Below are 20,370 nucleotides of genomic sequence, written 5' to 3' on the forward strand. Positions count from 1 at the left end.
TATTATCCCACTAGATTTGGGCAACCCTTCTTAGGAACTTGTAGCACCCTTAATAATAAAAAAATAGGTTTGCCGAACTTATGTTTGTGAGTTTTGCTAACTTAAACAAAATAATAAGAGGACTGAAGGTGCTTTCACCTGCCATTGCTCTGGTCAGGAACATCCCCCCCTGTTTGTTCAACAGAGAGACGTCCAAGGTGCCCCCACCCAGGTCCACCACCAGCACGTTGAACACGTCCACCTTGTGCAGTCCGTAGGCCATGGCTGCTGCCGTCGGCTCGTTAATGACCCGAAGGATATCCAGCCCTGCAAAACAATCACAATCATAACAGTACTTCATTAGCCTAGTATGTTTTGCAACATACGAGGAATTCGATTTGCCAGTCATACCAATAAAGAGCCCAAATAATTTTTTAACATGAACATCCACCACAGCGACTCCTCCACATTCCTCACTGTGATGGAAGGCAGAAAAAGTTCAATCTCTTCCCTTCTTTGTTCTCTGGCGGTCGGGGCACTCGAACCGTCCATTGTCGGGGGGATCTTGGCTCCCGTTGCCGTCGTTGGGCCCTCTGCGTCGGGGCGATCAAGCTCCCGCATCGGGGGGATCTCAGCTCCCCCGCGCCGGGCGATCGGACCCCTGGTTGAACCTCCTGTGACTTGGTGCTTCCCGATATCAGTCTCTACCCGAGACTGCCAGCTCCTCGATGTTGAATTCCGCAGGCCGCGGTTGGAACGTCGATCCCAGGCAAGGGATCGCAGGCTCCGATGGTAAGCCCACGGCCCCGCGGTGGGGCTCAAAGTCTGTCTGGAGCAAGGCTGCCAGCTCCATTATGTTAGGCCGCAGAATGACCAGAGATACGATCCAGAAAACAATCGCTTCTCCAGCAAGGTATGAGATTGAAAAAGGTTTCCCCCGACCCCACCCCCCCCCCCCCCCCCACATAGAGCAAACCAGAGAACATTAACATATACTTTTAAAACACACTAAAATTAACAAAAAATACGAAAAGACAGACAGACTGTTGGCGAGGCTGCCATCGCCGATGGCCAGACTTGCTATGCAGTCCTACGATACGATTCATTACAATAGACAATAGGTGCAGGAGGAGGCCATCCGGCCCTTCGAGCCAGCCTCGCCATTCAATGTGATCATGGCTGATCATTCTCAATCAGTACCCCGTTCCTGCCTTCTCCCCATACCCCCTGACTCCGCTATCCTTAAGAGCTCTATCTAGCTCTCTCTCTTGAATGCATTCAGAGAATTGGCCTCCACTGCCTTCTGAGGCAGAGAATTCCACAGATTCACAACTCTCTGACTGAAAAAGTTTTTCCTCATCTCCGTTCTAAATGGCCTACCCCTTATTCTTAAACTGTGGCCCCTTGTTCTGGACTCCCCCAACATTGGGAACATGTTTCCTGCCTCTAACGTGTCCAACCCCTTAATAATCTTATACGTTTCGATAAGATCCCCTTCTGAATTCCAGTGTAGACAATATGATAGAACTTTATTTATCCCAGGAGGGAAATTGATCTGCCAACAGTCACAAAAACACAAAATACATGAAACATGAAATTAAAGCGACAAGTGGAAAGGATTGGGGAGGGGGGGGGAACTCTCTCAGTCTACCCCTCAACACAGAAGGGGGAGGAGTTGTAGTTTGATAGCCACAGGGACCTACATCACTGACACCAGGCGCGTGGGTGCAAAAAGCAGTCAACTTGCCATGAGTGGATGGAAAAACAAAATTAAATGCTTCAATGTAGTATGCTTCGGGTCGAGACCCTTCTTCAGACTCCGACCGGAAACGTCACCCATTCCTTCTGTCCAGAGATGCCGCCTGCCCCGCTGAGTTACTCCAGCTTTATGCGTCTCATCTTCTATTTCTTGTGTCTCGCTCCTGTGACCGGTGACTAATTTCTATCCCTGGATACCTTAGCAAAGATTCTTCAATCGGCACACAATTCCTCGTCTTGCTCACTCGCACATGGATTTCCAAGTACAGCAAGCTGTTGCTGTGAAAATGACAAGCAGGGTCCTGGACAGCCGGCAGCCATGATGAATGGTTGACGCCTTCCTTCACCATAAAGCTCAGGCCATTATAGGTTTATGAGATCAAGACCTATCTGTCGGTTTGAGCAATGCTGCTTTTCGTTCACGGGCACTGTCCTCATTTCTCTGGAGCAGCTGTCAAAGGTGCTGTTATTTGACATGTTAGTAATAAGCAGTTGAAGCAGTCATGCTGAAATCCTGCAGTACATAAGATCTACTTTCCATTTTATCTTTTAGTATCTAGCCTATTGGTCACTTTTCTGCATCCCAGATTTCCTGCAGATTTGGGTTACTGCGAATTATTTAAGAGCTTAAAATGACAAGATCCAGAAACCTGGTAACAATAATGGATGACACAGTGGCACAGCTGGCCGAGCCACCGTCTCACGACTCCAGACACCTAGGTTCAATCTAACTTTGGTGCTGTCTGCAGGGAGTTTGCACGTTCTACCTGTGACCGGGTGGGTTTCCTCCAGTGCTGTGGCTACCCTCCCACATCCCAAAGGCATGCGGGTTTGTAGGTTGAATGGCCTTTGTAAATTCCCCCTGGTGTGTGGGTGTGATAGCTGAGAATTAGTGTGAACGGGTGATCAATGATCGGCATAGACTCGGTGGGCAGAAGGGCCTGTTGCCATGTTGTATCTCTAAACCAAACAGCGAGCAACTCAGCGAGTTGATAGGTGACAGTGGAGTGAGGACGCCGCTGCTGACGGAAGGGAGAAAGGAAGATCCGGAGGGGGGGAAGAAGGGGAAGAGCAATGGGGAGCCGGCGGGGGGGGGGAGGTTTCACCCAAGAATTTCACTGCGACTTGTCACGTGTGACAATAAAGTATTCAATAGACAATAGGTGCAGGAGGAGGCCATTCGGCCCTTTGAGAATCAAAGATGCACAACGGTACAACCTGCGGCATCGTGCACGGAGTCTCGACAGGCTCTTTCCCGGACAAGAAGTGAGGGTCACAGATCAAGGTGAAGCTGGAGCTGTGATCGGCAGCCACACCGCCCCCCGCTCTTACATCGTGGAGGGACCTCACGGGACGGTCAGGCGAAACCGTCGCCATCTAATTCCCATGAAACCCTTGCCGGACCAGAGTGGGGGTGGTATGAAAGAGCAACTCCCGGGTTGCATTCCAGAGCAGAGCTCAACAGAACCACCAAAAGAGAACATTCTAGAGCAGAGCTCAGCAGAGCCACCAAAGGAGAACATTCCAGAACTGCCATCCACTCCCAGAACCAGGTTTGGGAGAAGAGTGGTGAGACCAGATAGGTTGAACTATAAGTGGAAAAAAAAGAGAGTTTCTAAAGAAAAATGTTTTTCTAATTTAGTGAAAAGGGTAAAATCCTTTTCACTAAGACAATGTGTTTACATGTACTTATGTTGAATTAATTTAGTTCAGATAGGAACAGACCTTCCAGCTAAAGAGGCAGAATAATCCTCTAAGGTCTGGTGAATCAACCGCAGTCTACCGATTGATTCTAGAAAGGGGAGATGTGGTGTTATTGCAATGTGCCTTTAAGACTACACAGGTCTATTGGTAGGGGGTCATCAGAGGGCGACAGGGAGGAGCCCGGGGGAGCAGATGTGCGGTTGAATAAACACTCGCGTAAAAACACAGTCAGACTCACTGTATCTTTTTAAAGAACACAACAATCATGGCTGATCATTCTCAATCATTCGAGAGTGTCCCACGTACCTGCGAGCTGCGCTGCTTTCACCGTGTGGTTTCTCTGCCTCTCGTCAAAGTCCGCTGGGACTGAAATGACAGCCTTGCTTACGGGCATCCCCAGGTAGTCCTCCGCCATCTTCTTCAACTCCAGCAGCAGCCGCGAGCCAACGTACTCGGGCGTGACACGGAACGATTCATTGACAGAGACGTAGAACTCCGCGTCCCCCTTATTGTACAGCACCTGCAAACAGAGAATCTCAGTGTGCTCCGTGTGTGTAGTAATAAAATATATGCTGAACTACTCTGGGTGGGCATAAGAGACGGCAGAATGGCTTCCTGAGGGCGCTTGAAAGACTTCACACTCAAGAAGGGTCCAAATCCAAAATACCGCCTGACCTTTCCCTCCCATTCTCGGCAACATCCTTGCAAATCCTTTCCGTGCCCTCTCCAGCTTAACGGCGTCCTTCCCGTAGCTGGGTGACCAGACTTGCACACAATGCGCCAAATGTGGTCACAAAACATGGCTAGAGTCACTATTTCAAGACTTCAGAGATACAGATCATCAGGCAATTAGGATTTAGCGGCCTCAGTCTCACCGTTTCTTTTTAGAGGTGTCACAAAATGCTGGAGTAACTCAGCAGGTCAGGCAGCATCTAGGAGAGAGGGAATGGGTGACGTTTCAGACTGAAGAAGGGTCTCGACCCGAAACGTCACCCATTCCCTCTCTCCTAGATGCTGCCTGACCTGCTGAGTTGATCCAGCATTTTGTGATACCTTCGATTTGTACCAGCATCTGCAGTTATTTTCCTACACAACGTTTCTTTTTAGGACTAATATAAATTTCCTTCAGTTTCACATTCTCACTACTATCCCCTCCTGTTTCTCCTTATAATTGAAGCCCGCCAGTCCGAGTAATCTTTTTGCGAGCACTTTCTGCAGCCGTCTGGCTGGACCTTGATTGTCTGGTATTTCTGGCAGGTTTTCTCCTGTCTTCTTCTGTGAAGACGACAATTAAGAATTTTAAAGTTTCCCATCAGCAAGGAACCTACATATGCCAACTTCAACTTCAACATCTGCTCTGAGGAGAACTAATGCAGTTTGTCAACACTATAGAGGCCTTTTTGTCCTCAGTACCATTCTGATATATCCTCTTTCAAACGTGTGGACATTTTTCAGCTTAGTTTAATTTAGAGATACAGCGCAGAAACGGGCCCTTCAGCCCACCGAGTACATACCGACCAGCGATCCCTGCACATTAACACTGTCCAACACACACTAGGGATAATTTGCATTTATACCAAGCCAATTAACCTACAAACTTATACGTCTTTGGAACGTGGGAGGAAACCGGAGATCTCGGAGAAAATCCACGCAGGTCACGGGGAGATCGTGCAAACTCCGTACAGACAGCGCCCGTAGTCAGGGACGAACCCGGGTCTCTGACGCTGTGAGGCAGCAACTCTACCACTGTGCCATCGTGCTGCTCTACCTGCCTTAGAGTGTTAGCACATAGAACATAGAGAAGTGCAGCACGGGAACAGGTACTTCGGCCCACAACGCCAGTGCCGTACTAACTCTTATCTGTCTGCACATAATTAATGACCCAAAGAGGACAAATCCAGAGGCAGCTTTACTGTTTGCAGAAATGACATCTTAGACTGTGTAAGAAAATAACTGCAGGTGCTGGTACAAATCGAAGGTATTTATTCACAAAATGCTGGAGTAACTCAGCAGGTCAGGCAGCGTCTCAGGAGAGAAGGAATGGGTGACGTTTCGGGTCGAGACCCTTCTTCAGACTGTGATCTCTCCAATCCTCACTGCAACTTTCCACCAGGGGGGGGCGGCACAGTGGCTCTTCCAGTTTCACCCCACACCCCCACCTCTATCTTTCAGTCTGAAGAAGGGTCCCGACCCGAAACATCACCTATTCCTTTTCTCCAGAGATGCTGCCTGACCCACCGAGTAACTCCTGCATTTTGTGTCTATCTTTCTCCTTTTCCTGTCTGGTTTACCTAACGCCTCTTTACAATTTCATTCTCGGATCCATGTTAACATCCCACTAGATTTGGGCAACTCTTCTTACGAAACTTGCAGCACCCTTAATAATTTTTTTAAAGTCTGCCACCTTATATCACGGGGAGAACGTACAAACTCTGAACAGACAGCACCCGTAGTCGGGATCGAACCCGGGTCTCCGGCGCGGCATTCGCTGTAAGGCAGCGACTCTACCGCTGCGCCACCGTGCCACAAATTATATATATGTAGAATGGTGAGCAAAACCGCTGGCGTCTTTACCTTAAATTGGTAGCGGCTACTTTCATCAGTCAGCTCCTCAGGTGTGAAGCGTTTCCCTATAAAGCGCTTGGCATCATACACAGTGTTCAGCGGGTTGGCATCACCCACGTCCTGAGCACTGTACCCCACCAATATTTCTCGGTCGGTGAACGACACCACGCTTGGCAAAGTCTTTCGCCCGGCTTGGTCGGCAATCACCTCCACCTTCCCGGTGCCAGGCTGGAACACCCCGACCGAGCAGTACGTGGTGCCCAGGTCCAAACCGATCACTTTCGGCTTTGGAGGGGGAAGATACTGCTGTGCCAAGTACCCTGCTAACAACAGGGCCAGGATGGAGGAGCCTGGGGAAAAATAACAGTGCAGCAACGTCGTGGTTAAATGAAGATTACAGCAAAGGCTTTTCACTGTACCTCAGTACACGTGACAATAAACTAAACTAGGGCGGCACGGTGGCACAGCAGTAGAGTTGCAGCGCCAGAGGCCACGCTTCCATCCCGACGGATGCTGTCTGCATGCTCTCCCCGTGGGTTTTCTCTGAGATCTTCAGTTAGAACGGAGATGAAGAAAAACATTTTCAGTCAGAGAGTTGTAAATCTGTGGAATTCTCTGCCTCAGAAGGCAGTGGAGGCCAATTCTCTGAATGCATTCAAGAGAGAGCTAGATAGAGCTCTTAAGAATAGCGGAGTCAGGGGGTATGGGGAGAGGGCAGGAACGGGGTACTGATTGAGAATGATCAGCCATGATCACATTGAATGGCGGTACTGGCTCAAAGGGCCAAATGGCCTACTCCTGCACCTATTGTCCTCCCACACTCCAAAGACATACAGGTATGTAGGTAATTTGGCTTGGTAAATGTAAAAATTGTCGCTAGTGCGTGTCGGATAGTGTTAATATGTGGGGATCGCTGGTCGGCGCGGACCCAGTGGGTGGAAGGGCCTGTTCTCGTACTACATCTCTAAACTAAACCAAACTAAAGGGTCTGGAATAATCACCTGCAAAATGAAAGTATTTGAATTTAAATAATTAAAGAAAGTGATCACGGAATTATCAGATTGTCATATAGAGGCCCTTGGTTCACTAACGTTCTGCAGGAAAAGAAACCCGAAGTCCTTAAGCAGTATGACCCAAACGCAAGTCTAAATTCACTGAGTGCGCAGGAAAGAGTGTACAGGAGACCCTTCCTCAGACTACAGGACTCGTCTGCTTGGTCACAGACGCCTACTGAAATATATATAACAGCTGCTACTGAACTGTTCAAGCTGACTGGTGTTCCAAACTGGTGTGGATACAAGGATCTGCAGATGCTGATTTACAGAAGACGACACAAAGTGTTGGAGTAACTCAGCAGGTCAGGCTGCATCTCTGGGGAACATGGATAGGTAACATTTCAGGTCGGGACCTTTCTTCAGACTCCGTGGAACGGTGAAATTTCGGGTCGGGACCCTTCTTCAGAGTTTGTGGAGGAAATCCCTTCACCCGAAACATCACCTGTCCATATTATCCAGATGCTGCCTGACCCTACTGAGTTACACCAACTCTTTGGGTCTTCTTTCCCAGATGATGTAACGTCTATGAATGAATGATTCAAACTGGCACACTCTTAAGAGTCAGCACTATATCCTAAGAGAAATGTTCAAGCTGAGTACAGTCACAGCAAGTGCTGCGTAGTCACAGCAAGTACTCTGCAGAGAAGGACCACAAATTAAGGGCTTGCCATTAAATGTTACACACATATTGCACACTAATTACGAATACTGTGTTAAAACGCTTTGAGCTATTTGCTTTAAGATTGTAAATGAACACAAACTGGTGATATGCTGATATTATGCAAAATGGGAATAATATAATATAATATAATATAATATAATATTATAATATAATATTATAATATAATATAATACAATATAATACAATATAATATAATATTATAATAATATAATAATAACTTGTTATGGAAATATTGATTTGAATGGTCAGCATTATGTCCGGGCGGCACAGTGACGCAGCGGTTGAGTTGTCTCACAGCGCCAGAGATCCTGACAACGCCCGCTGTCTGTACGGAGTTTGTACGTTTTCCTGCGTGGGTTTTTACCCGTTTCCTCCCATCCTCCGATGCTGTACGGGTCAGTAGGTTAATTGGCTTGGTCTAATTGTAAATTGTCCCTAGTGTGTGTATGTTAACGTGCGGGGATCGCTGGTCGGCGCAGACTAGGTGGGCCGAAGTGGGCCTGTATACGAGCTGTATCACTAAAGTAAACTAAAATTTTATTGATTGGAGTCTCACGCGTGGAACAAAAACTTACAACAGCTGGATAGAGCTCTTAAGGATAGCGGAGTCAGGGGATATGGGGAGAAGGCAGGAACGGGGTACTGATTGAGAATGATCAGCCATGATCACATTGAATGGCGGTGCTGGCTCGAAGGGCCGAATGGCCTCCTCCTGCACCTATTGTCTATTGTAACACCCGCAGTGCAGTACCGACTGTGAAGAGCTGCCATCTTGTGGACCACGTGTTAAAATGAAGTGGAAAAAATAGGCAAAAATGCTTCTCTGAAACTTGGACAGGGTGAAGGAGGCCATTTTCCCCCCCGGGTGGGAATGTCAAAGACTAGAAGGCATTGCTTTAAGGTCAGATGGAGAATGTTCAATGGGGATGTGCAAGGCAGAGAGGTGGGTGCCTGGAACGCAAGGTGGTGGTGGAAGCACAGTTTAGTTTATTGTCACATGCACCGGGGTACAGTGAAAAACCTTTGTTGTGCGCTAACCAGTCAGCGGAAAGACAATACGCGATTACAGTCCAGCCATTTGCAGTGTATAGATACATGATAAGGGAATAACGTTTAGTGCAAGGTAAAGTTCAATCAAGGATAGTCCGATGGTCACCAACGAGGTAGAGAATAGTTCAGGACCGCTCTCTGGTTGCTGTAGCAGATACAATTGTGGCATTTAATGGGCTTTCAGATGGGCACACGGAGGGACATGGATTAAATTCATGGAGAGGTTAGATTAATTTGGCATCATATTTGGCACAGATATTGTGGGTCGAAAGGCCTTTTCCTGTGATGTACTGTTCAATGGCCTTCACCAGTCAGGGCACTGAGTACAGGAGTGGAACATTATATTGTAGTTGTACTCTAGTGTCATTCTATGTGTCCTCTACCTTGGATGGCCACTGTCTGGAGACTGATTGTGACCGTGAGAATTGTCTCAGCTGATTTAGATCCTGCCATTACTGGAAGTAAACACAGCCTAAGAGGACAAGCCATTGGATATCCAAGGTAAAGAGGAGGCCTGGCCAAGGAACACAATGTACAATAATGTACAATGTACAAAAACAATCCAGTAATCCATCATGCTTGGGACTCGTTAGTGCGACACTGGCAATTTTCCAAACTCTTGGGCATTCTCCTGTCATAGAGTCATAGAGTGATACAGTGTGGAAACAGGCCCTTCGGCCCAACTAGCCCAGCTACCCTAGTCCCACTTGCCTACGCTTGGTCCATAACCCTCCAAACCTGTCCTACCCATGTACCTGTCCAACTGTTTCTTAAACGATGGGATAGTCCCAGCCTCAACTACCTCCTCTGGCAGCTTGTTCCATACTATGTGAAAAAGTTACCCTTTGGATTCCTATTAAATCTTTTCCCCTTCACCTTGAACCTATGTCCTCTGGTCCTCGATTCCCCTACTTTGGGTAAAAGACTCTGTGCATCTACCGGTCAATTCCTCTCATGATTTTGTACACCACTATAAGATCTCCCCTCATCCTGTTAATACCTCAACACAGGTACTTCATTATTTTTCTTGATGTTACACACATAATAAATTTTACAGCGGCTGGATTTCATGGGAATGCAGGAACCATTTAATGCCAAGAAGTGTGGGAACTACAGCCCTAGGAGTTAAGGGATTGCAGGAAACATCACCAGGGTGACCTACATGCGAACATTGAGCCACATTGAGAATTCGGAATGGTTCAATAATAGATTACCTGATTTATATTGCAAGGGCAGAACAGTGTTGCAACAGTAGAGTTGCTGCCTCACAGCGCCAGAGACCCAGGTTCGATCCTGACCTCGGGCGCTGTCTGTACAGAGTTTGTACGTTCTCCCTATGACCGCGTGGATCTCCTCCGGGTGCTCTGGTTTCCTCCCACACTCCAAAGACGTGCAGGTTTGTAGGTTAATTGGTTTCTGTAAATTGTCCCTCGTGGGTAGGTTAGAACTAGTGAACGGGGATCGCTGGTCGGCATGGACTCGGTGGGCCAAAGGGCTATTACCATGCCGGATGTCTAAACTAAACAACCGTATCGGCTCAAAGTAAGGACCCCCACTGAAGGAGAAGCGACCTCCCCTGACAATCCTTCTACAACCAAAAAGCAGTGGAGAAATTACACACGTTCTTAATAGGGATTGATCCTGGTGATGGGAGTTTTGCTGCACTGTGTGGCTTCTCATTTAAGAATTGGAAGCAGGAGTACACTATTTGACTCCTTGTACCTGCCAAGATCACAACTAATCTTTTACCACACAACTCTGAATGAAGCAAGAGGCCAAATCAGACAACAGTCAGCTTTCAATTATGCTGGTGTGATCTGTAATTTGCAGTAGAATAGAGTGGCTAAAGATTTATTTCTCAAATGACTGACGAGGTATTCAATAATCTGACATTTTTACGAACAATACATACTATATACATACATATACATACATCATATATACATTTCAAAACAATTTAAATTCAGAGCACAGAGACTTGACAGGGGCAAGAAAGAAACATAGAACATAGAAAAATAGTAAGAGTAGGCCATTCGGTCCTTCAAGCCAGCCCCGCCATTCAATATGATCATGGCTGATCATCCAAAATCAGTACCCCATTCCTGTTTTTTCCCCATATCCCTTGATTCCTTGAGCCCCAAGAGCTAAATCTAACTCTCTCCTGAAAATATAGGACATTGTTTGGACAGTATCCAAAAGGTTGAGGGGATATGGGTCAAACCCGGGCAAGTATGACTAGCGTAGGTGGGGCATCTGGGTCAGCATGGGCAAGTTGGGCCGAAGGGACTGTTTCCAGGCTGTATGACTGGCTCGATGACTGGTCGGGACCTGAAACGTCAACTATCCATGTTCTCCAGAGATGCAGCCTGACCCGCAGAGTTTACACCCCAGCGGTATGAACATTGACTTCTCTAACATGAGATAACCCTTGCTTTCCCTCTTTATCCCCTCCCCTTTCCCAGTTCTCCCACCAGACTTACTGTCTCCGACTACATTCTATCTTTGTCCCGCCCACTCCCCTGAAATCAGTCTGAAGGAGGGTCTTGACCCGAAACGTCACCCATTCCTTCTCTCCAGCGATGCTGCCTGGCCCGCTGAGTTACTCCAGCATTTTGTGTCTGCCAAATGTACATCTACAAATTGTCCCTCCTCAGGCAAGTGAACTTAAAGATATCAAAGAGCTCTTTTATGCACAAACATTTAGATCATACATTTACAAAATAGACATAAGGCACTGCAGATGTTTGAATCTTGCAGCAAAAAACACAAAAGTAACTCAGCAGGTTAGGCAGCATCTCTGGAGCACACGGAAAGGCGATGTTTCAGGTCAGGATCTTTCTTCAGACAAAAATACTAACATTTCATAACAACATAACAGTTGGAGAACTGTTTTAGAGTCATAGAGTGATATAGTGTGGAAACAGGCCCTTCGGCCCAACTTGCCCACACCGGCCAACATGTCCCAGCTACACTAGTCCTGCGTTTGGTCCATATCCCCACAAACTTGTCCTATCCATGTACCCTTTTCGTATTCTTTACATTTGTAAATTCGTGTTCTAAATATCTATGCATAAAATAGTAGTGTTTGATAACTTAAAATATATATATTTCAAATGCATAAATACATGTCCAGAAACTTGGGATTGTTTTCTTTGGAACAACAAAGGTTGTGGGAGAACCGATAGAAGTTGCAGAAAATGATGAGAGGAATAGATAGGGTAGACATTCGGAACCTTTTTTCCCAGGATTGGAAAATCAAATACTAGAGGGTGAAGGTTTAGGGTGAGAGGGGCAAAGTTTAAAGGAGATGTATGTGTGGGGCAAGTTTTTTATTCTACAAAAAGGGTGTTGAGTGCCTGGAATGTTCTGCCACTGATGATAGTTGAAGCAGATGCGATAATGGCATTTCATATCATATCATATCATATATATACAGCCGGAAACAGGCCCTTTCGGCCCTCCAAGTCCGTGCCGCCCAGTGATCCCCGTACATTAACACTATCCTACACCCACTAGGGACAATTTTTTTAATTTTTTTTTACATTTACCCAGCCAATTAACCTACATACCTGTACGTCTTTGGAGTGTGGGAGGAAACCGAAGATCTCGGAGAAAACCCACGCAGGTCACGGGGAGAACGTACAAACTCCTTACAGTGCAGCACCCGTAGTCAGGATCGAACCTGAGTCTCCGGCGCTGCATTCGCTGTAAAGCAGCAACTCTACCGCTGCGCTACCATGCCGGTAAGAAACTATTGGAAGGGATATCGATATGCAGGAAATGGAGGGATATGGATTATGTGCAGGGATAATCCTGCACATCTTGATATCATGTGTGGGCACAGACATTGTGGGCCGAAGGGCCTGTTCTTGTGCTGTACTGTTCTACACTCTACATACATAACGTGCATCGCATGTTTTTATAGGAACATAGAAAGATTTAGCTGATCGATCTTTAGACAAGCACGATAGTGTTTTAAACACTGTAGTGTCACTACAGTCAAGCCACTGTACTTTGTGAAGTTCACATAATGGTCTGAAGTGGGGATGTGGAGTTTGCACATTCACCCACAAAAGCATGATTTCTCCAGATGCTCCCGCTACCTACCGGCCACACCCCAAAGATACGAGAGTTGGTAGGTTAGTTGGCCGAGGTAAGTGATAGGTGGATACGGCGGCAAAGGTTTGCCAAATAAGGAAGAGCGAAATGTAAAGTCAAAGGGAGGGAGATGGGCTCTCCCTTTCGGTGCGTTTTATGTGTGTTATCTGTGTTATGTCTGTTAGTCAATTTTAGTCATGCAAACCAGGAAAATCAGGCAAATCCTACCTACAACCGAAAGGACCTTCTGATCATAGGATTCCAGTGCAATCGGGACCTTGTGCGCGAATTTCCACACCCGCGAAATATACCGGAAGAGATAGCCAGGACACCGGGCGCTCCGTGGAAAGTTGTCGGCGCGAACAGGCGTCGCAGGCGGAGGAGAAACAGGAAGCAAAAGCGAGGATGCCGGTCCGGTATACTTGCCAAGCTAAAGAGACAGCCACACAAACCACCGCTACCCAGCATGTTTCTCACCAACGCCAGATCCATCATCAACAAAATGGACGAACTAAAACTACAGATATCAGCAAACAAACTCGTGGAGGACTGTTGCATTCTCTTAGTAACAGAGACATGGCTTCATCCACTTATCCCAGACGGAGCCATTGAGCTAGCCGGGCGTACAGCGTTTCGTTGGGACAGAAACATCGACTCCGGTAAGAGCAAGGGGGGGGGGGTTATGCATTTACGTGCACAACAGCTGGTGCACTAACATCCAAATCATAGATAGCCACTGTTCTCCTGATCTGGAGTCCCTAACAGTTAAATGCAGGCCTTTTTACCTTCCTCGCGAATTTACAGGGGTTATAGTAACAGCAGTCTACATCCCACCGAATGCTAACGCTAGCACAGCTTTAGGCTACCTGCTCGGTGCAATAAACTCACAACAGAGCACATATCCAGAAGCAGCCTACATCATAGCCGGGGACTTCAACCATGCAGACCTAAAGTCAGTTCTCCCGAAACTTGAACAACACATAAGATGTGCTACCAGGGGGAAAAACACACTAGACAAGGTTTACTCAAATATTAAGAAGGGTTTCAGGTCAGCACCACTACCACACCTGGGGCAGTCAGATCACCTGTCCATATTCCTAACTCCAGCATACACCCCACTCAGGAGGAAAGCTCCAGTCACCATAAAGACTGTTAAGACATGGCCTGAAGGAGCTTCCTCGCAGCTGCAGGATTGCTTCAAAAGGACCAACTGGGATATTTTTGAGGATCAGGACTTGGAGGAGTACACATCAACTGTACTTTGCTACATCCAAAACTGTGTTGACAATGTCACCGTCGACAAACGCATCCGGTTGTATCCCGATCAAAAACCCTGGATGACAAAGGATGTCAGGTCTCTCCTCAAGGACCGTAACACCGCCTTCAGGTCTAGTGATAGAGCTCTATACAGTGCTGCTAGAACCAACCTGAAGAGAGGCATCAAGGATGCCAAAGCGTCCTACAAGAGGAAGATTGAGGACCACTTTTCCAACAATGACCCACGGCGGGTATGGCAAGGCATCCAGCACATCACCAACTACAAGACCAGCAACCGCACGACTGCCGACGGCGACGCCTCGCTGGCAGAGGAACTTAACTGTTTCTTTGCTCGTTTCGAGGTGAAAGCTACAGTGGCAGACATAACACCCTCTCCAGCACCTGACAGCAACACCTTCACTGTGCAGGAGTATGATGTTAAGCGCGTGCTCAGAGCAGTGAATCCCAGGAAAGCTGCAGGCCCCGATGGTGTGACGGGCAGAGTGCTGAGGGAATGTGCAGACCAATTATCTGAGGTCTTCACAAAAATCTTCAACCTGTCCCTTTTAAAATCCACCATCCCTCCCTGCCTGAAGTCCGCCATAATCATCCCACTGCCGAAAAAGTCTGTCATCAGCGGTCTTAACGACTACCGTCCGGTAGCACTCACACCGGTCATCACAAAGTGCTTCGAGAGACTGGTCCTGCAGCACATCAAAGCCAGCCTCCCACCCACCTTCGACCCACACCAGTTTGCCTACAGAGCAAATAGGTCTACAGGGGATGCCATCGACACTGCTCTTCACACTGCACTGACCCACCTTGAACACCAGGGGAGCTATGTGAGGATGCTCTTCCTCGACTTCAGCTCTGCCTTTAACACGGTCATCCCGAGCAGACTGGTCACCAAACTTTCCGACCTTGGATTTTCCCAAACCATCTGCCAATGGATCAAGGACTTCCTGACCAACCGCCCCCAGACCGTCAAAATAGGCCCTCACCTCTCCTCCACCATTACACTGAGCACCGGCTCACCACAGGGCTGTGTGTTGAGCCCCATCCTTTACTCCCTCTACACTCACGACTGCGCCCCCACCCATCCCACCAACACCATCATCAAGTTCGCGGATGACACGACTGTGGTTGGACTTATCTCAGAAGGAGATGAGACAGCCTATAGGGATGAAATCCAAAGGCTGGCAGCATGGTGTTCAGTGAACAATCTGGTCCTGAACTCCTCCAAAACAAAGGAACTTATAATTGACTTTAGAAAAACCAGTGGAGATTACGACCCACTCTACATCAACGGGGTCTGTGTGGAAAGGGTACCAGCTTTCAGGTTCCTGGGTACGCACATCGCAGAGGATCTTACCTGGTCTACCAACACCATCACCACAGTAAAGAAGGCACAGCAGAGACTCCACTTCCTGAGGATCCTCAGGAAAACCAACCTGCAGGAGAAGCTCATGTTGTCCTTCTATCGCTGCTCCATCGAGAGTGTGCTGGCATACTGTATAACGACATGGTATGCCAGCTGCTCAGAAAAGGACAGGAAGGCCCTTCAGAGGGTCATCACGACGGCCCAGAAGATCATCGGCTGCTCACTGCCCTCCCTGGAGCACCTGTTCAGCCTACGCTGCCTCAGTAGAGCAGGCAAAATAATAAAAGATCCATCCCACCCCGGCCACCGTCTGTTTGATCATCTGCCCTCTGGTCGACGTTTCAGGTCGATCAAATCCCGAACAAACAGACTTAAGAACAGTTTTTACCCCAGGGCCATACGAGAACTGAACACTACCTTTGCACTAGGCAACACCGTTAAAAAATCTTGTACTTAATATAATTGTATTTAATTGTATTTATGTATTTATTTGTTTTTGCATTTATTGCATATATGTTTGTACGCACCGTCAGGATTGGCTATTTTTTAATTTCGTTGTACTCGTTGCAATGACAATAAATGAATATTATTATTATTATTATGGGTGAACGGGGGGGGGGGGGGGAGGTAGAAGACGGAGGGGGCGAGAGGCGAGATGAGCAGAAGGAGTAAGAAAGGTACAGGGCATGAGGAACATGGGAGACATATTTGGCGGGGGGGGGGGGGTGTCTGGTGGTTTACTTGAAATTGGAGACATCAATGTCCACACCGTTGTGTTGTAGGCTACACGAGCACAGATGCTGCCTAACTCATGGAGTTCCTCCAGGACTTAGTTTCTTTTCTGTAGTTACTTACATGTGTTACGTTATGGAGTCGTACACAATAGCAGTATGGGCATATGGATATTCACAGGAATAGGTTCTTCAACGCAACTCATCCACATTGACCAGAAGAACACATTTAATCCAGTTCCATTTACCCTTGTATGATCCATGTCCCACTAAACCTTTCCTATCCATGTACAAGTCCACTCAGAACCCTGTCCTTTCTTCTAAAATTCAGTTGTTTATATTGCTTGTGTCAATAATTATGACTGCTTGTCATGACTCGATGACCAAGTTCACCAATGGGACGAGATTAGATGAGCTAGCACGGTGGGAACGGGCCGAAGGGTCCCGTTTCCACACTCTGCGACCCTGTGGGCCAAATGGGACTAGATTAGATGGGGATAGCACGGCAGCGACGGGCCGAAGGGTCCCGTTTCCACACTCTACGACCCTGTGGGCCAAATGGGACTAGATTAGATGGGGATAGCACGGCACAGACGGGCTGAAGGGTCCCGTTTCCACATTGTACGGCCCTGTGGGCCAAATGGGACTAGATTAGACGGGGATAGCACGGCGGGGACGGGCCGAAAGGGTCGGTTTACACACTGTACGACTCTGTGGGCCAAATGGGACTAGATTAGATGGGGATAGCACGGCACAGACGGGCTGAAGGGCCCCGTTTCCACATTGTACGGCCCTGTGGGCCAAATGGGACTAGATTAGACGGGGATAGCACGGCGGGGACGGGCCGAAAGGGTCGGTTTACACACTGTACGACTCTGTGGGCCAAATGGGACTAGATTAGATGGGGATAGCACGGCACAGACGGGCTGAAGGGTTCCGTTTCCACACTGTACGGCCCTGTGGGCCAAATGGGACTAGATTAGACGGGGATAGCACGGCGGGGACGGGCCGAAAGGGCCGGTTTCATCGCTGTACGGCTCGGCGAAGGGGGTGGGGGGTCTCTGGCCCCAGTCTCCCTCGGCCCACCCTGCTCAGCCGCCGGTGGGGGGGGGAGAGGGAGAGAGATAGTGAGCACTCACCAAGGACTGCCATCGCTGCGGCCATGGCGTCTCCTCTCCGTCTCTGTCTCTGTCTACCTCTCTCACACAAGCGCTGACGATGCCCAGGCGGCGGCGGCGGCGGCGCGCGCGCGGGGCACGCCGGGAGCTGTAGTCCTCACCGTCGCGTCACCCGCCGCCTCCCTGTGACCTCATCGCCGTAATGGACTACAGTCGCCGGCATGCACCGCGCGGCCAGCTGACGCGATATCCCTCCCCCTCCCACTCCCCATCTTCCCCCCTCCCCCTCCATCCTCCAACTCCCACTGGTCCGCCGGCGGCAGCGACACCGTCAGGCGGCCACGGCACGGCGCAGCAGTGCAGGGCAGCGCCTCCCTCACTAGTGTCAATGCGAGTTACGGGAATCCACACTTGCGGGCTATCCGAGTTGCGGGAATCCCAATTTCCAAGATACGGGAATCCGGACTGGTGGGATATCCGAGTTGCGGGATACCAAAGTTATGGAAATCTGAATTTCCGAGATACGGGAATCCAGACTTGCGGGATAACCGAGTTGCGGGAATCCCAATTTCCGAGATACGGGAATTCGGACTTGCTTGCTATCCGAGTTATGGAAATCCCGATTTCCGAGTTACGGGAATCCGGACTTCCGGGGTATCCAAGTTACGGGAATCCCAATTTCCAAGATACAGGAATTCGGACTTGTGGGATATCCGAGTTGCAGGAATCCCAATATCCGAGTTGCGGGAATCCCAATTTCCGAATTACGGGAATCCGGACTTCCGGGGTATCCAAGTTACAGGAATCCCAATTTCCAAGATACGGGAATTCAGACTTGCGGGGTATCCGAGTTGCGGGAATCCCAATTTCCAAGATACAGGAATCCGGAGTTGCGGGATAACCGAGTTGCGGGAATCCCAATTTCCGAGTTGCGAGAATCCGGACTTGCGGGGTATCCGAGTTACGGAAATCCGAACTTTAGTGAAATTTTTGTATTTATTAACCGGTATAACAATAAAATGATAAGTAAGGCGTAGTCCACACCCCACCCTCCCCTCAGCCAGCCAGCCAGGCAGGCACGCTGCGATGGCAGCACGAACACTGGAAACATAGAAACGTAGGTGCAGGAGTAGGCCATTCGGCCCTTCGAGCCAGCACCGCCATTCAATATGTGAGAAAATAACTGCACATGCTGGTACAAATCGAAGGTATTTATTTCACAAAATGCTGGAGTAACTCAGCAGGTCAGGCAGCATCTCAGGAGATAAGGAATGGGTAACGTTTTGGGTCGAGACCCTTCTTCAGTCTGATGATGAATGCTGGAGTAACTCGGTAGGTCAGGCAGCATCTCAGGAGAGAAGGAATGGGTGACGTTTCGGGTCAAGATCCTTCTTCAGTCTGAATTTCACCCAGAGAGTTGTGAATTTGTGGAATTTCTCTGCCACAGAGGGCAGTGGAGGCCAATTCACACTAGATGGATTTAAAAGAGAGCTAGATGGAGCTCTAGGGGCTAGTGGAATCAAGGGATATGGGGAGAAGGCAGGCACAGGTTACTGATTGTGGATGATCAGCCGTGATCACATTGAATGGCGGTGCTGGCTCGAAGAGCCAAATGGCCTCCTCCTGCACCTATTGTCTATTGTCTATTGTAATACTTTAGTTTAGTTTAGTTTAGTTTAGTTTATTGCCACGTGTACCGAGGTACAGTGAAAATCCATTGGTGCACGCTAACCAGTCAGCGGAAAGACACACATGATACAAGATACTCCCTTTATCATGTCTCTGCACACTGTGGACGGCCCGATTGTAACCATGTGTTGTCTTTCTGCTGATTGGATAGCACGTAACAAAAGCTTTTCACTGTACCTCGGTACAGGTGACAATGAACTAAACTCAAACTCAAGCTTCCCCTTGAACCTGGTGTTGGATTGCACCAAGATTTTACCAACGTACCTTCCTAGAGTAGCATAAAGTGTAAGAAAATAACTGCAGATGCTGGTACAAATCGAAGGTATTTATTCACAAGGAGGTGCAACACCTGTCCCTTTACCTCCCCCCTCGACTCCATCCAAGGACCCAAACAGTCTTTCCAGGTGAGACAGAGGTTCACCTGCACCTCCTCCAACCTCATCTATTGCATCCGCTGCTCTAGATGTCAACTTCTTTACATCGGCGAAACCAAACGCAGGCTCGGCGATCGCTTCGCTCAACACTTTCGCTCAGTCCGCCATAACCAACCTGATCTCCCGGTGGCTGAGCACTTCAACTCCCCCTCCCACTCCCAGTCTGACCTTTCTGTCATGGGCCTCCTCCAGTGGCATAGTGAGGCCCACCAGAAATTGGAGGAACAGCACCTCATATTTCGCCTGGGCAGCTTGCAGCCCAGCGGTATGAACATCGACTTCTCCAACTTTAGATAGTTCCTCTGTCCCTCTCTTCCTCTCCTCCTTCCCAGATCTCCCTCTATCTTCCTGTCTCTACCTGTATCCTTCCTTTGTCCCACCCCCCCTGACATCAGTCTGAAGAAGGGTCTCGCCCCGAAACGTCACCCATTCCTTCTCTCCTGAGACGCTGCCTGACCTGCTGAGTTACTCCAGCATTTTGTGAATAAATTCCTTGAGTAGCAACTAGGAGGAGCAAATGAGCCAGCATTGAAATTGAAGCTTCACACACTGTGTAGACTCTGATTCCCACGTGACTGCATCTAAATGGCAACTTGTCTGCAAACCGCACTCGTTCAAACTCAACCTACTTGCGGTTGTTTTTCTTCAGCTTGAACCCGTAAACACAGCACAGAGTCAGAGCAGGGTGTGCAGTTTTGGTCTCCAAATTTGAGGAAGGATATTCTTGCTATTGAGGGCGTGCAGCGTAGGTTTACTAGGTTAATTCCCGGAATGGCGGGACTGTCGTATGTTGAAAGACTGGAGCGGCTATGCTGGAATACGCTGGAATTTAGAAGGATGACAGGGGATCTTATTGAAAGATTATTAAG

At 48.4% G+C, this 20,370-nt stretch overlaps 1 protein-coding gene across 2 annotated transcripts in view; it reads right to left on the minus strand.

Annotated features, from left to right (window-relative positions):
- Positions 1-17,497, minus strand: part of hspa13 (heat shock protein 70 family, member 13) — a 39,895-nt gene extending 22,398 nt beyond the window's left edge. For both annotated transcript variants that reach the window (XR_013547949.1, XM_078409743.1), the window contains exons 1-4: positions 17,400-17,497; positions 6,016-6,356; positions 3,748-3,961; positions 139-306 (exon numbers count right to left, since the gene is read on the minus strand). Coding sequence is in view for 1 of the 2 variants with exons in the window: in XM_078409743.1 (XP_078265869.1) it covers positions 139-306; positions 3,748-3,961; positions 6,016-6,356; positions 17,400-17,424 (748 nt within the window). In the remaining variant the exon portion in view is untranslated. The remainder of the gene's footprint in view (positions 1-138; positions 307-3,747; positions 3,962-6,015; positions 6,357-17,399) is intronic.
- Between the last annotated feature and the right edge of the window lie 2,873 nt (positions 17,498-20,370).

Source organism: Rhinoraja longicauda, chromosome 12 (genome assembly GCF_053455715.1).
Source record: "Rhinoraja longicauda isolate Sanriku21f chromosome 12, sRhiLon1.1, whole genome shotgun sequence".
Taxonomy (NCBI): domain Eukaryota; kingdom Metazoa; phylum Chordata; class Chondrichthyes; order Rajiformes; family Arhynchobatidae; genus Rhinoraja; species Rhinoraja longicauda.